Raw genomic sequence first — 17,593 nt, forward strand, 5'->3', positions numbered from 1 at the left:
ATATCATGTGCTGTATACTTACATATGTAGCATAAATATAAAGACATACCTTGTAATGATAAATACCAAGTTCAGAAGAGCAGTGATCCCAGAATTAGTTGTGATTGGGCGAATCACAGGACTCTTTAACAGAAATGGTATGATTTCATTTCTTAAAGTGGTTTGTGGAGGTACCAGTGTTTACTATGTTATAATTAGAGCACATTTCACATAAAAGTCATTGTTGACCATAACAAGGGGATTTTAGCACCCTTCAGCGCAAATGTGTGTTGTAGTAAGTTGAGGTACCCAGAATGCAGTGGGTGGAAGAGTAATGCTGTAGAGACACTTAGCTGTACGTTAGTCAACTTCCACGTTCCTCAGTTTCCCCGTTAGTAAAGTGGAATATAGTAGTATATTCCTTGTGGAGATGTTAAGAAAAGGGTGCCTGTGGCTCAAAGAGGTAGGGCGCCAGCCCCATATGCCGGAAGTGGTGGGTTCAAACCCAGTCCCGGTCAAAAACGGCAAAAGAAAAAAAAAAAGGAAATTAAATGATTTCATACTCACAGTGCTTAAAATAATGCCTAGGACACAAAGTACACATACCAGCGGGGGATAGCAAGCATCAACAGACAAAACAAAGGGATTCATAGCAAACACAATAAAGTCCTGATTTATTTTTATTGAACTTCTACCATTTGCCAACAACAGTATGAGGCTATGTAGAAACTACGGAAAATATTATTTGTAGAAATTAACCCATAGATTTCATGAACGACAGAAGTTCCGTCAGCCGTTCATACTTCCCTTATTGAGTGTAGTCTCTGTTTTAAGAAAAAATAGAAATTGTCACATCGGTATTTTACTTTTACTCGGATCGATCAGTAAACCCCTTTACAAAGCCTAAAGTCGGGCCCAGACCACAGTCCCGCGCCCTCGCCTGCCTATGGAGGAGGGGTCTGCGTACTGGCGCACGGCGAGCGTGCTGACGTTTTGCGCTCCGCCCCCCGCCGGTGCCCGCCCTTGGACTCAAACCGCAGCCCCGCCCCTAGGGAGCTACGGGGCTGACGCCAACGGCCGGGGACGCTGGGCGGGAAGCAGCGCGGGAGCGCGGCGTTGAGGGGCCGGCCTCGCCTGGGTCCCCTGGCTTGAGTCTTCTGGGTTGGCAGCCGCCGCCGCTAGGCCGTGGGTGCCAGAGCGGCCTGGCGGCGACCCGAGACTCCTCAGGTGTGGGGGCGTTGTCTCCGCGCCAGACATCCCCCGAGGTCGCCCTCTGGCCATGATCGACTCGGTGAAGCTGCGCCGCGACGGCGCGACGGACTTCTTCTCGCACTATGAGTACCTGTGCGCGCTGCAGGACTCGGTGCCGCTCCCTGCGGTGCGCTCCTGCCTCCGGGAGGGCGTGCTGGACTTCAATGCCGACCGTCTCCGCATGGTGGACTGGGCGCCTCTCCTGAGCACCCTCAAGATTAATAAAGACCTGCCCTTGATCTCTATCAAGAGCTTCTTCCAGCCGTGGCTTGGAGAAATAGGTTTGTAGTTCCCGCTTCCAGCGTCTCTCGGTCGGTGCGGCCGAGTGGGTTTTGGGCAGGTCCAACGTGGAGCCTGGGCCCTAACATCAGGCGCCCAATGCCGGGCTGTATGCAGTAAAGGAGGTTTGGGATTTGGGGCTTGGAACACTTGCTAGTTAGGGTACCCTCGGCGATTCACTGAAGGTCCCTGGCCCTTAGTGTTCTGAACCGTAACATGGGCTTACTAACAGGGTCCACCTCATATGGTTTTTAAAGGGGTTTACTGATTGATACGAGTAAAAGTGAGATATGGGTGACAATTTCTTTTTTTAAAAAATGGACACTACACTCAGTAAGGGCTGTATGAACGGCTGAGTGAACCTCCTCTGTCGTTCTTGATATCTTCTATGTCTGTGTTAATTTCTACGATGATTGTAAGGATTTCCAGAGGAAATGATGCTTGTTGTGGCTCTTAGCACAATTTGGGGTGACATTAAACATTAATATGTTACCTATTTTATCGAATAACTTTATTTGCCTGATAGAGAACTAAGCAATACATCCCAGCCTTTGTCTACGTTTTTGAAATGTGTCTTAGGAATTTTCAAGGGTGCTTTACAAAGATAACCCAGTTTACACGTGTAAGATGATATAATTAGGGATTCAAGCACCCTGATTATTCGGAAAACAGGTAAATCATGACATAGGAGAAAATGATTTTTATTCCTTCTAGCACTTAGCATAGCATTTTGTACACAGTAGAGGCACCTTTTTGTTATCTAGCTAGCCAGATAACAGGAGGGAACAGTTTGTGCAAAAATCTTGGAACTAGGACAGTATGGCAAGCCGAGGCACAGGACTGGAATTTAGGATTTGAGAAAGAGCAGGGAGAGTTGAGTCTGGAAACCTAGTGAGGGTCAAATAGGAAGTGTCCATGTTTGTTTTGTCAAGAAGTTTGATGTTTATCATGAAGTTTGAGAACCATTGATGGATGATGAGATGGACTTTCCCCAGGAACTCATTCGGACTTCCATATACAGGACAAATTAAAATTGCGAGGAGGATGGATTGTTGTAATCTGATGGCCCAGATTAAGAAATGGAAAAGAAGGGCTAGATTGCATGTATCTAAGAGAAGGGATGGGCCTTGGTAACCAGTTAGATAAGGGAGGGCAGCATGTTTGGGTGACACATTACAGCAGCATCCTTGCATGAGACACAGCAGAGCTGGAAGGGATTGGGGATGGAAAGAGGGTATCAGTCTTTAGTATTTTAAGAGGGGCCTGTGGGACATCTTAATGTGTCTGCTAGGCAGGTCTGGGCCCAAGATACACATATTTGAGCTTAGAAGGCATGGAAGGCACCTAAAGTTACCCACAAAGAAGATGTAGAACACTGTATGTCTAAAAGGTGTTTTTTCAGTGTATAGTCTGGAATATATTTATTTTAAGCTGAGAGAGGGTGTGAAGAATTAGGAGAGAAATAATTTTTGATTTATTAAAAAAAAAAAAAAAGCCTGATCACTTGTCATATGCCTGCTCCTTTTCTAGTCTCTGGGTTAGCACCATCTATTATCTCTTCCGCAAGGACAGTTCAACACATCTCCCAGTGAAGAGAAGTCAGCTTATTCTCCACATCTCTTTCAGGTGTAGGAACTGCCCTGTACCTCTGAAGAGACTTTGTTTAACCAAAGTCTCAACAAAACCAAAATAAATTAAAGCTAGGAGGAACTTCGGAGTGAAGGCTAGAGTACTTGATCTTGCCTAGTATTTTGCACTGAATGTAAGAAAAATGTATTACAGACCATTTCTCTTCAGATCTGTTTCACTGAACCTTCTTTATGTCTTGCATCCAGTGGGTGTAGATTGTAGAGTTTAACTTCCTAAATATTGTCATTTTGCCTGGACTGTTGCAGGCGTTCCTAGCTGGTTATGCTGCCTCTAAACTAGATTTTTCTCAGTTCATCTGCTTAATTTAGTTCCAGTGGTCTTTCTGAAATGAAAAGATATGCTTAAGGTGACATACCCTCATGGGACCTGTGTCTATTGTTTGCACAGCTTGTGATCTGCACAGAAGCACTGATATCTGAGCTGTGCATTGCCAGGCCTCCTGGGGTTAGTTGGCCTTGAAGAAGGGGTGAATTTTCTAATCATTACCTTTATTTGGTACTGCAGCTAAGTTTTTCTAACCTGCTAGGGGCACCCTTCATGTGTCAGTGGTAGCCCTGGTCCTCATCACCTATGAGATAAAAGCCAACTCTCCCAGGCTTGCTTCCGCCTCCCTACTTTGATTTTCTGACTCTTCCCAGTTCTCTGGGCTTTAGTCATCTCCACCTGCAGTATTTGCTGTGCCCTGCAGGTGTCAGGCTTGGATACCTTTGTGTGTGCTGCTCCCTCTATTGTTAGTGCATTACTTACTCCGCCCCCATGTAGTCATCCTCATTTTTCTATATTCAACTTCAGGGTAGTTTTAAAGCTATCCTTGTTTCCTTGTAACTTTCTTGTTTCCAAAAGAAACTCTCTCTATATAATTTGTGTATATCTCATGTGGCTTGAATTTACATGTAACCCACTTTAAAAGAACTGTGTCTAAGCACAGAGCAGAAGCTTTTTCATGCACGGTAAACCGTATGATTGAAATCACTAATTTTACAATAATTTTGCTTTAGGTTCTGACATAAATAAAGTTTGCAGAAGTCGTGTTCCTGCAATAAGATTCAAAGATGTGACCTTCCAGTTATGTAAAGCTCTTAAAGGCTGTTTAAATGTATCAAGTGTGCTAAGGAACCTGGAGCTAAATGGACTAGTTCTGAGAGAGAGAGATTTAACTGTTTTAACAAAGGTAAGCTTTCTCCAATGTGGTCTGCAAACGTTTGATAGTTACTTTTGGAGGGAAAAAAAACTCAGTAAATTTTTAACTTTTTCCCCTCATTAAAGGGATTGAATAAATCGGCTTCTTTGGTGCACCTGTCTCTTGCAAATTGTCCAATTGGAGATGGAGGTTTAGAAAGTGAGTTTAAATCTTAATTAACTCTCTTCCCATCAGACTGGTTTCCTAAGTGCCATGTTAATTCCTGTCTGTTCCTTTTTCTTACTGCTGCTTCTATCTAGACTACCTTCTGTGCCTGTTCAAACCTTAGTCCAGTCTCACATCTACCATGAAAGCTTGTCGTGCTGAATACTCTCTGAACTAATTTTAGTTAAGGTTGTGATAAGCCACAGACCACGCAAATACTATATACTGTTTGGTATTCTCTGTTTTTTATATTTGTTCATCTTTTTAAATTTTTCTGAAAGACGTATTTATGGAAAGGACAGTAGCAAAATGTAAAGAGAAAATCGTTATTTTAGATAGTTAAAACAAATATATAAAACATATACAATTTTAATGCATTGTGGTATATAGCAAAATAGAAAATATTTGCAAAGTGCTATAGAAGCATATAAAAATGGGGTTGGGGAGTCATGGAAGCAGTCACAGAAGGTAACTATTGATTGGGGTCCTGAAGAATTAGTGTGTGTTCGTTGTGTGGAATACTGGTCTGAAGGGGCAAATTAAGTCTGTGTTTCAATTTGAGGGAACAGAGAGAAGTTTGAGGTTCTCTGTGTTCTATTGTTCTAGTAGATTAGGTGAATCTACTAGCACCCAATAAAATTCTGGGTTTATTGTTAACACTAAATTGTTGATTGATAAATGAGATCAAGTCCTGTTGTTGGAAATGAAAATAGGAAGAGTCTTACACTTTTCAGATTTTTATTTTTATTTCAAATGTCTCAAAAGGTATATACTACTTTATGTATGGCTGGGAGTAAGTTTGCAGTGTTCAGATTCTCCATTTTAGTGTCTAAGTAGAGTTAAACTATATTATAAAATGTAATAACATGTCATGACTGAGATATTTTAGAATACACCAATCCATCAGTTGCTTGGAAAGATTCTGGATGGTGATTTTAAGAATACAACTCTAAACTACACAGAAAAGCAAATAAATCAAGGTTGTATTGGCTCTTCATCTTATTGTGTATGTGGTCTTTTTTTCCTTTTAGTTATTTGTCAAGGTATAAAGAGCTCTGTCCCTCTTAAGACAGTCAACTTCTCGGGTTGTAATCTGACATGGCAGGGAGCGGATCACATGGCCAAGATCTTAAAGGTGACTTTATGTTCATATTTTCACGAAAACATATTATGTGATTGAGGCACATGAATATTTTGATACAAGATGGCAATTTTGTTTGTCTTGTGATGCGTATGGTAGTTGTAGTTTCAGTTTTGTTGAATGAACATGACCAATTTTCAGTTTGGGGTTCTACCATTTAGTAAAGGTAGTGTACTTAATTTTAGAAATAAGAGATTTAAACTATAATACCTTATGAACAACACTTTTGCATACTTTTTGAAGATGTTTATTATGGCACTGAATGAAAGTATGCTGTTACAGCCCTCAAAATGACTCAAATATGTATTAACTACTGTAGATATAAACTAATAAAAATCACAATATTAACATAATATAGTTTTGAAGACAATAATTTTTAAGGTGCCTTAATTTTTTCTCTTTTTTTTGTACAGACAGAGTCTTACTTTATCGCCCTCGGTAGAGTGCTGTGGCGTCACAGCTCACAGCAACCTCCAACTCTTGGGCTTAGGTGATTCTCTTGCCTCAGCCTCCCGAGTAGCTGGGACTACAGGCCCCCACCACAACGCCCAGCTATTTTTGTTGTTGTTGCAATTTGGCAGAGGCTGGGTTTGAACCCTCCACCCTTGGTATATGGGGCTGGTGCCCTACCCACTGAGCCACAGGCGCTGCCCAAGGTGCCTTAATTTTATAGTGGTTAAAACTGCTATGTTTTGGTCTAAAATTACTTATGATTTGATATGAAGCCTTTTTAGTAATTTGATGTTATAATAGATCAGGGATAGGCAGGCCTATGGACCAAATCTAGCCCATTACTTATTTTTGTAAATAAAATTTTTGAACATAGCCATGTCCACTTGTTTTCATAGTTAAGTGTGGCTGCTTTCACCCTACACCAGGAGAATTTAGTGGTTGCAAAAGAAACTGTATGACTCACATAGCTGAAAATGCTTACTTTGGGGCCTTTATAGGGCAAACCCACTGATCCCTGAGACAGATGAGAGTCAAGAGCATGGATTCTGAAGCCAGACAGCCTTGGTTAAAATCCCAGCTCTCTCATTTAATATCTTGTAACCACAGACAAATTACTTACCCTTTCTGTGCTTCAGTTTCCTCATCTGTAAAATACGTATAATGAGAAAACCTACTTTGTTAGTTATTTTGAGGATTAAATGAACTAGTGTGTATAAAATAGTGCCTGGCATATAATAAGCACTGAATAAGTGTTGTTATTTCCTCTTGTTTTTATGTAGTTACTATTAGTAAAAAAGTGACACAATTTTCTTTTGAAAATGTCATGGGGGTGTGAGACTTTTGTTTAAGAATGTTAATAAGGCTATTTTTCCTCTTTTAAAGTCAATGTTCTCTGTTACCAAAATTTACTTTATGAATGTAGAAAACTGATTGTATGTCATTAAGGTAATACTTGCTGTTAAAATTCAAACCACCAATTTCTGGCTTTGCATATTCCAGGCCTCTAAAATTGGTGTACATACCCAAAGAAATATATAACATCCCTTGGGTTAAGAGAAGAAAATATTAGAACCTGTGTATTGATTTTTGTATCATTTTTAAAATACCTATTGTTTTTGTATAGTTTATAATGTATATAAAATATATGTATAGAACTTCATGTGTATAATTTATTGATAAGTAAGATACATGTCAAAAAAATGTTTACAGGGCGGCGCCTGTGGCTCAGTCGGTAGGGCGCTGGCCCCATATACTGAGGGTGACGGGTTCAAACCCGGCCCCGGCCAAACTGCAACCAAAAAATAGCCGGGCGTTGTGACGGGCGCCTGTAGTCCCAGCTGCTTGGGAGGCTGAGGCAAGAGAATCGCTGAAGCCCAGGAGTTGGAGGTTGCTGTGAGCTGTGTGAGGCCACGGCACTCTACCGAGGGCCATAAAGTGAGACTCTGTTTCTACAAAAAAAACAAACAAACAAACAAAAAAAAAAAATGTTTACTAGTAGCATGCCCAATCAAATTTTTATTTTTTATTTTTTTATTTTTATTTATTTTTTTATTGTTGGGGATTCACTGAGTGTATAAGAAACCAGGTTACACTGATTGTATTTGTTTGGTAAAGTCCGTCTTACAATCTTGTCTTGACCACAAAAGGTGTGGCACATACCAAGGCCCCACCACCCTCCCTCCCTCCCTCTCTCTGCTCTTTCTTTCTCCACCTCCCCTCCTTTTTTCTCTGCTCTCCCCTTCCCCCACCCCCACCATGACCTTAAATGTCCTCATATCAAAATTGAGTGCATAGAATTCATGCTTCTCCATTCTTGTGATGCTTTACTAAGAATAATGTGTTCCACTTCCATCCAGGTTAATAGAAAGGATGTAAAGTCTCCATTTGTTTTTTAATAGCTGAATAGTATTCCATGGTGTACATATACCACAGCTTGTTAATCCATTCCTGGGTTGGTGGGCATGTAGGCTGTTTCCAAACTTTGGCGATTGTAAATTGAGCTGCAATAAACAGTCTAGTACAAGTGTCCTTATGATAAAAGGATTTTTTTCCTTCTGGGTAGATGCTCAGCAGTGGGATTGCAGGATCAAATGGGAGGTCTAGCTTGAGTGCTTTGTGGGTTCTCCATACTTCCTTCCAGAAAGGTTGTACTAGTTTGCAGTCCCACCAGCAGTGTAAAAGTGTTCCCTTCTCTCCACATCCACGCCAGCATCTGCAGTTTTGAGATTTTGTGATGTGGGCCATTCTCACTGGGGTTAGATGATATCTCAGGGTGGTTTTGACTTGCATTTCTCTAATAAATAGGGATGATGAGCATTTTTTCATATATTTTTTAGCCATTCATCTGTCTTCTTTAGAGAAGGTTCTATTCATGTCTCTTTCCCATTGATATATGGGATTGTTGGCTTTCTTCATGTAGATGAATTTGAGTTCTCTATGGATTCCACTTATCAAGCTTTTGTCTGATTTAAAATATGCAAATATCCTTTCCCATTGTGTAGGTTGTCTATTGGCTTTGGTTGTTGTCTCCTTAGCTGTACAGAAGCTTTTCAGTTTAATGAAGTCCCATTTGTTTGTGTTTGTTGTTGTTGCAGTTGCCATGGCAGTCTTCTTCATGAAGTCTTTCCCCAAGCCAATGTCTTCCAGTGATTTTCCTATGCTTTCTTTGGGGATTTTCATTGTTTCATGCCTTAAATTTAAGTCCTTTATCCATCTTGAATCAAGTTTTGTGAGTGGAGAAAGGTGTAGGTCCAGTTTCAGTCTTTTACATGTGGATATCCAGTTCTTCCAGCACTATTTATTGAATAGGGTGTCTTTCCCCCAGGTATGATCATGTCAGGTGTATCGAAGATTAGGTGGTTGTAAGATGTTAGTTGGATTTCCTGTTTTCTATTCGATTCCAAATATCTATGTCTCTATATTTGTGCCAGTACCGTGCTGTCTTGACCACTGTGGTCAAGTACAGCCTAAAAGCTGTTATGGTGATGCCCCCAGCTTTATTTTTCTTACCAATAACTGCCTTAGCTATATGGGTTTTATTCTGGTTCCATGCAAAACACCAAATCATTTTTTCCAAATCTTGAAAGTATGATGTTGGTATTTTAACAGGAATGGCATTGAATAGGTAGATTGCTTTGGAAAGTATAGACATTTTAAGAATGTTGATTCTTCCCATCCATGAGCATGGTATGCTCTTCCATTTGTTAATATCCTCTGCTATTTCCTTTCTTAGGGTTTCATAATTTTCTTTATAGAGGCCCTTCACCTCCTTTGTTAGGCATATTTCTAGGTATTTCATTTTCTTTGAAGCTATGGTGAAGGGAGTTGCATCCTTAATTAGCCTCTCATCTTGACTGTTATTGGCATATACAAAGGCAACTGATTTGTGGACATTGATTTTATATCCTGAGACATGACTGTATTTTTTGATGACTTCCTAGAGTCTTGTGGGTGAGTCTTTGGGGTTCTCTAAGTATAACATCATGTCATCAGCAAAGAGAGAGAGTTTGACCTCCTCTGCTCCCATTTGCATTCCCTTTATTTCCTTGTCTTGCCTAATTGTATTGGCTAGAACTTCCAGCACTATGTTGAAAAGTAATGGTGATAGAGGACACCATTTTCTGGTTCCAATTCTAAGAGGAAAAGCTTTCAGTTTTACTGCATTTAATAAAATATTAGCTGTGGGTTTGTCATAGATAGCTTCAGTCAGTTTTAGAAATGTGCCACTATGCCTATACTCTTCAGTGTTCTAATTAGAAAAGGATGCTGGCTGGGCGGCTCCTGTGGCTCAGTCGGTAAGGCGCCGGCCCCATATACCGAGGGTGGCGGGTTCAAACCCGGCCCTGGCCGAACTGCAACCAAAAAAAAAAGAAAAGGATGCTGGATTTTATCAAATGCTTTTTCTGCATCTATTGAGAGGATCAGTCATATGGTCTTTATTTTTGCTTCTGTTAATATAGTGGATAACGTTTATGGGCTTGAGTATGTTAAACCAGCCTTGCATCCCTGGGATGAAACCTACTTGATCATGGTGTATGACTTTTTTGATAAGCTGTAATCTATTGGCTAGGATTTTGTTGAGAATTTTTGCATGTATAGTCATTAATGAAATTGGTCTGAAATTCTCCTTTTTAGTTGGGTCTTTTTCTGGTTTTGGTATCAGGGTGATGCTTGCTTCGTAGAACATGTTGGGGAAGATTCCCTCCTACTCAATTTTTTGGAATAATTTCTGCAGTATGGGAATTAGTTCTTTCCTGAAGGCCAATCAAATTTTTGACATGATAGAATTTAAAAGGTCACTGATGATAAGATTAGAAGCATTCTTTGTTTTTTGGCAGATAAGGAAAATAAAATTCTTGTTTGTTAATTAAATGGTTGGTTTACATAAATAATCATCAGCAGGTTAGAGTCATACAACTAATCAGTGGCAGACTAGGATCTGGGTTACGAGACTCTTAAACTGATCAGAATCTGCTGTCTAATCGGTCTCTCCAGTTGACTTTCCTGTCATATATTTACTGGATGTGTGTGTATAAATCTCTAACATAATCAGTCATATTTAGTTCCTTTTAGTGTTCCTGTTTCCCTATACAAGGCTCTTACTTTTATCTTATTAAATCTTTGAAGTATCAGACCATAAAAAGGCATGAAGAAACCTGGGCTGAGAGTCTTCGTTATAGGAGACCTGATCTTGACTGTATGGCGGGCTTGAGGCGTATCACACTGAATTGCAACACGCTTATTGGTGACCTAGGTGCATGTGCTTTTGCAGACTGTCTCAGTGAGGATTTATGGCTGAGAGGTAAGTTAAATGAACTTCTAACATGGAAAATAGTGAATTTTTTTGATATTAACTATGCTTAGTTCTTAGCATAGTTAATATCAAATTTTTTAAAAATTTTTAAAAATTTTTTAAAAGTTCCTTTGTTGTAATAGTTGTCAAATAGTTCCCATTTTGCATTTAAGCTTTTATAAAAGTTACATGTATTTTTTATAGAAAACAAATAGTAACAGGAAACAATGTTACCTATAATCTTAATATCTAGACATAACCACTGTTCATTTGATATGTATACTTTAAGTATTTTTTAAGTAGATACATATGTACACTGAGAGATTAGAGAAACAGCATAATGTATTTACTATTTTGTAATTCTACGGCTTTTTTTATTTAATAATGTATCATATCTTACTCCATTATTTTGAGGCATAGTAGTTTAATTAATTCCCTGCTATTCCATAGTTAGTCTGTGCTTTCCCTCTATTATAAATGACTGTGTGGTAAACACCTGATCGTTGTGTCCATTGAAGTGAGTTCTGTAGGATAAATTCCTACAGAGTAATGACTTAGTATGATTTATTTTTAAAGACTTGATACACTTTGCTACATTGCCTTCTGGAAAATTAGGTCATTTTGTAGTCTACACTAACAGTGTATGTGAGGGCTGCCCTTTCATAAACACTGGGTTGTGTCATTTTTAAAACATTAAACTTTGCAAAGATGAGAAACATCCCACCCTGCTTTTTTTAATCCAGGTGGGATTGTTCTGTAAATTATGTAGCTGTTTTTACTCGATATAGCATGAGCATTTTAACAAATCAATAAATTTATATCTATCACATTATTTTTAGTGATTGTTAAAAGTTCTATTATGTTACACTTAGTTTATTCATTCTATTAAATATATAAGCTATTTCCAGTTTTTTACTATTATAAACAGTACTTTGATATACATCCTTGCCCATGTCTATAATTATTTATTTCTGGAAAATTCTTAGAAGAAAAGTTACTGTGTTAACAGAGTATGCACATTTTAAAGGCTTTTGTTGTACGATCTTGACCTAATCTGACAGGACAACAGTCACATTTCATGGTTTTAATTTGTATTCATTTGCAGTACCAATGAGATTACCTGGTTATTTTTATTAATTTGGCTAGTTGGATAATTAACATCCTATGCTCATGTGTGGTGAGAGTTTAGTTTGTACAGATTATACTATATACCATCACATTTATATATCTGACTTATTTCTCTGTGTTGTGGAGTATCTTAGTTCAGTCTTCTGGTGTAAAGAGAAGACACTTAATTTTCACAGTTCTGGAGGCTGGCCAGTCTAAGATCAAGGCAGCAGTAGATCCAGTGTCTGTCGAGGATACTCTTCTGGCTTGTAGACATCTGTCTTCTTGTATCCTCAAGTGGTGGGGAGAGAGCTCTAGTCTCTTTCTGTCTAATAAGGACACTAATCCCATGGTGTGGGCTCTACCCTCAAGACCTCGTCTAAATCTGATTACCTCTCAAATGCCTTACTTCCTAATACCATTCAATTTGGGATTAAGGGTTTGTTTTTTTTTTTTTTTGTAGAGACAGAGTCTCACTGTACCGCCCTTGGGTAGAGTGCCGTGGCGTCACACGGCTCACAGCAACCTCCAACTCCTGGGCTTAAGCGATTCTCTTGCCTCAGCCTCCCAAGTAGCTGGGACTACAGGCGCCCGCCACAACGCCTGGCTATTTTTTGGTTGCAGTTTGGCCGGGGCTGGGTTTGAACCCGCCACCCTCGGCATATGGGGCCGGCGCCCTACTCACTGAGCCACAGGCGCCACCCGGGATTAAGGGTTTTAACATTAATATTGAGGGGACACAAACTTGTCCATAACATGAGGTTTTGAAAGATTTCAGTTATTTGAATGTCATAGTATACATGATTTTTGTTAAAAGGCTCATATGATATTCTTTTCTGATGTAACCTGTTTTATACCTGTGCTTTTGTAATGATCCCTTTGGGTTTAAATCAGTCAGCCTCAGTGCTACTGGTAATCATGAGCATTTGTCCAGTTCTTTGACCTTTTACTGGGAGAGAGTTCCTCTTGACCATTGTTCTTTGCAGATGGGCTTTAGCATAAACCACAAAATCTCTATTCACATGGTCTTTGGATTCATTATTTGTATCCTCTTAGAGTTCTTTCTTTGTCATTTCTATTCTGAAGCTATAAGTTTTCTATTTTCTTTTCCTTTTTTAATGTAATTTGTTAAAGTTCTTTGAAATTCAAGGTTTTCCTCATGAATACAGCCCCATTTCTGAGCTCCAAAGAGTTTTTGCCTATGAGATTTATACTGCCACTAGCATTCTTGCTGATTGTGCACTGATATTCCTCCTGTAATGTTTTTCTCTCCCAAATTATGTAGTTACTTTTTGATTGTTTAATAGTCATATATGTTGGATAATTAATTGGTAGAAAGGGAGAATAATTATGGCACACACAAGAAGAGGGCTTTTTGTTTTCTTATTTTGGATTGTGTGTGTGCACATGCTTTTCTATTTTTACTTTTTCAATACCCAAGATTAAAAACCTGGGTAGAATGCCTGGAAATCCCTGACTTGGGCAGGAATAAGTGAGAGTATGTTAAATCTATACAGAAGTATAAAGTGACTCTTTGTTTTTCATCAAAAGCACTTGACCTGCAACAGTGTGGCCTCACCAATGAAGGAGCAAAGGCTTTACTGAAAGCCCTTGAAACCAATAGAACTCTCGTCGTTCTGGATGTAAGAAAAAATCCACTTATTGGTATGTCACCTCAGTTGTTTTAATTGACTAACAAATAGCAAAATAAAAAGAATTTGTTCATGTATGGATGATTTTTAAAACTTAATGTGTTTACTTTCCTAATTTAACACTTTTCTAATGTTGAGCTTCCTTATGTTTTTAGCAGATAATTACTGAGTACAATGGGTTATACATGTACCTTGCTTTGGGCTGCTACCCTGACTAGAAGTGAACCTGGAAAATAAATCTTTTTCCACAAAGAGCATTACTTTTTTCTTGTGGAACCTCTGAATTCTTAGAAGGAGTATTTCATTCATTTGTTAACTTGACAAGTACTTTTTGCATACTTCTATGTGCCAGACATTGCACTGAGCACATAGCAGTGAATCAGCGAGACAAAATCTTGCCCTTTATGAAGCTTACATTCTATTGGGGGAGTTCTCATAAAAATGAGTAAATCGGTAAGTAATTTAATGTAGATAGTAGAAAATGCAAAAATATGGGATAAGAAGATGCCTGGGGGCAGGTGGGACTATATTAGATGGGTTTGTTTGGGAACAGCTTAACTGGAGAAAAGACATTTGAGTAGAGTCTTAAGAAAGGAATAAGCCATGGAACATCCCGGAAAGTACATTCCAGGACGAGGAAGCAGTGAGCACATAGAGGAGGTGGTAAGGTAGTGGATGGAGTATTTAAGGAAAAGCAAGAGGGCCAGCGTGGTCAGAGCACTGAGTGAAGGAGAGCCTTGTATGCTGTGGTGTCAGTTAGCCAGGGGCCTGATCTTGTAAAGGTTTTCTTTTTCTATTTCTTTTTTGTTGTCGTTGAGACAGAGTCTCACTGTGTCGCCCTTGGTAGAGTAACATAGCATCTCAGCTCACAGCAGCCTTAAACTCTTGGGCTTAAGCCATTCTCTTGCCTCAGCCTCCCGAGTAGCTGGGACTACAGGTACCTGCCACTGCACCGGCTCTTTTTTGTTGCAGTTGTCATTGTTGTTTAGCTAGCCCGGGCAGGGTTCAAACCCGCCACCCGTGGTGTGTGTGGCTGGCACTGTAACCACTGTGCTATGAGCGCTGAGCCAGTCTTGTAAGGTTTTCTAAATGAGCTAAAAGAGATGGAAGGATTTTGCAAAGAAAGCATGATCCAAGTAGTATTTCAAATCAGATGACTCTGGTGGACAGAATAGATTTGGGGAATGAGGGAACAAATCAAAAGAGAACAAGAAGACCACTTAGGAGACTTTAACAAAGTAGTCCAAATGGGAGGTGGTTATGGCTTATCTTAGCATGGAAGATAGGAGGTAGTTAAAAGTGGTAGAAGCAAGGAATAGCTAACAATACTTGCAGATAGATTACATGCGGGGTATGAAGGAAGCAGTAATTATTATGTATACAACTGGGTGGTACCATTTACTAAGAAAAGGAGAATATGAGAAAGAGCAACTTTGAAGCTGTATCATGACTTTGGTTATATTAGATGTGTTTTAGGTATCTAAGTGTCTGAACAATGTCCAGGATATTGGTTTTTTATCCAAAGGTATCTAGACCTTGGCAGTTTTAAAGAATTTAGATTTAGTCTTGCTGTTGCCAAAATGGTAGCTTTTGAGGGCCATATGTAAAGTGGCATACTTTAATCTTATGGTTTTAAGGAAGAAGTTAGAATGCTCAGAGAGGGAAATAGGTATACAATTACATATATATTTCATATTTAATTTTATGGGAAAAGCAATAATCACTTGGCTTTTATTTTAAGTGGGAATAGCTGCTGATTAGGAAGCAATTACTATACTTTCAATTTTCACTTTACTTTAGATCATTCTCTGATGAAAGCAGTTATCAAAAAAGTTCTCCAGAATGGAAGAAGTGCCAAGTCTGAGGTATAACATGTTTTATTCCTCTAGAAAGAATTTCTTTTTAATTGTTTGTTTTTTTCTGTTTCTATTTTTTAAAGAGATGGGGTCTTGCTGTATTGTTCGGGCTAGCCTTGAATTCCTAGGCTCAAGCAATCTTCCCACCTCAGCCTTCTGAGTAGCTGGGATTATAAGGGCATGCCACTGTGCCTGACCCTTCTTCTCTTTTTAATAAAATTAAGGGATTTTCCTACTGTCTTAACATTTTCAGTCAAATAAAATGACTTTTCTGTGTTTGAAAATATTATATGATTCTTTTATCTGGGGTCCCAGAACTGATTGCAAACCTTTTATTAACTTAGGATATCTTAATAATTTCTATTAATAGTTAAGAATAAACTCTCAGAAATGGCTTGTAACTAAAATGGAATATTTACTATCTCTCTTCTAGTACCAATGGATAACTTCTCCATCAGTGAAGGAACCATCCAAAACTGCTAGACAGAAAAAGAAAACTATAATTCTAGGAAGTAGTCGAAAAGGAAAAGCTACTATTAGAATTGGTAACCCTTTCTGTCTTGGCTTTTTATGTGTTCTAGTATGTTAAAATCTCTTCTCATTCTGTGGTATCAACAATAGGAACCAATATTGACCACATGCATATTCTGAGAACTATAATTGTTCTTTGTTTTTTATATGCATTATTTTGAATATGATTCCTGGTTGATGATTATTTTTGAGACAGAGTCTCACTTTCTCATCCTGGGTAGAGGGCTGTGGCCTCACAGCTCACAGCAACCTCAAACTCTTAGGCTCAAGGGATCCTCTTGCCTCAGCCTCCTGAGTAGCTAGGACTACAGGCTGCCACAACACCTGGCTCATTTTTCTAATTTTGGTAGAGATAGAATCTCATTCTGGCTCAGGCTGGCCTCAAACTTGTGAACTCAAGCAATCCACCCACCTTGGCCTACCAGAGTGCTAGGATTACATTTGTGAGCCACCATGCTGGGTCTGGATAGACTTTGATGACAGTTTTAGTAGTCGTTTTGAGTGATTTTTTTTTTTTTTTAAACAGATTTTTTTTTTTTAAATCTTGCTCTGTTGCCAAGACTAGAGTGCAGTGGCATCATCATAGCTCACTGTAACCTCAACCTCAAACTGCTGGCTCAAGCAATCCTGCCTTAGCTCCTGAGTAGCTGAGATGACTCCAGATACACATCATCACTCCTGGCTAAGTTTTTTGAAATATTTTTTGTAAACTTGGGGTCTCTCTATTGGCCAGATTGATCTTGAACTCCTAGCCTCAAGCAATGCTGCCTCCACTTCCCAAAGTGCTTAAGATTACAGGCCTGAGGCTGGGTGTAGTGGCTCACACCTGTAATCCTAGCTCTCTGGGAGGCCAAGGTGAGTGGATTGCTTTAGCTCATAAATAGCCTGAGCAAGAGTGAGACCCCTGTCTCTACTAAATATGAAAAACTGAGGCAAGAGGATTGCTGGAGACCAAGAGTTTGAGGTTGCTGTGAGCTATGACACCATGGTACTCTACTCAGGGTGACAAAGCGAGACTCTGTCTCAAAAAAATAAGATTATAAGCCTGAGACACTGCACCTGACCAAGCGTTTGTTTTGTTTTGTTTTAAATGAAGAATGATCCTTTCATGCTATAGGAAACAAAATTTCTTTCCAGTTCTCTTTTTTCCCCTTATGCTAACACCTTGCTTCTTTCGATGATTAAAAAAAAATCTTAAAATATATATAATCTCCGTAAAATAATAATCTTCCATGTGATAGTCTAGAATGATAAAATTAAGTCTGTAATTTCCTGACCGAGTATAATGAAAAAACTCTTTAGCAACTAGTGCCATAAATTTTACATTCTCTTGAATATGTAAACTTGTTATAACCTAGTTTTGGTATTTTTGTATTATTTCTAAAAAGGCCTTAATGTTTATTTTCTAGAAGACATTACCTTTAGTCACAAATAACCTTTTTTTATGTGATAAGAATGAATGGCAGAATGTAATAAATGTGAAACTCACCTTTCCTTATAAGTGACTTTGAATTTTGAAATAGTAAAACCAGAAGGACTAATATAGAGGAAACAGAA

At 39.0% G+C, this 17,593-nt stretch overlaps 1 protein-coding gene across 3 annotated transcripts in view; it reads left to right on the plus strand.

Annotated features, from left to right (window-relative positions):
* The first annotated feature begins 1,056 nt into the window (after nucleotides 1–1,056).
* The window catches only part of CEP78 (centrosomal protein 78), a 36,030-nt gene continuing 19,493 nt past the window's right edge, over nucleotides 1,057–17,593 (plus strand). For all 3 annotated transcript variants that reach the window (XM_053575743.1, XM_053575750.1, XM_053575759.1), the window contains exons 1-8: nucleotides 1,057–1,511; nucleotides 4,158–4,330; nucleotides 4,426–4,498; nucleotides 5,536–5,639; nucleotides 10,725–10,899; nucleotides 13,549–13,662; nucleotides 15,450–15,514; nucleotides 15,939–16,050. In XM_053575743.1, coding sequence (XP_053431718.1) covers nucleotides 1,259–1,511; nucleotides 4,158–4,330; nucleotides 4,426–4,498; nucleotides 5,536–5,639; nucleotides 10,725–10,899; nucleotides 13,549–13,662; nucleotides 15,450–15,514; nucleotides 15,939–16,050 — 1,069 coding nt within the window. In that variant the 5' untranslated portion in view covers nucleotides 1,057–1,258. The remainder of the gene's footprint in view (nucleotides 1,512–4,157; nucleotides 4,331–4,425; nucleotides 4,499–5,535; nucleotides 5,640–10,724; nucleotides 10,900–13,548; nucleotides 13,663–15,449; nucleotides 15,515–15,938; nucleotides 16,051–17,593) is intronic.

This window comes from Nycticebus coucang, chromosome 2, assembly GCF_027406575.1.
Source record: "Nycticebus coucang isolate mNycCou1 chromosome 2, mNycCou1.pri, whole genome shotgun sequence".
NCBI classification, from domain to species: domain Eukaryota; kingdom Metazoa; phylum Chordata; class Mammalia; order Primates; family Lorisidae; genus Nycticebus; species Nycticebus coucang.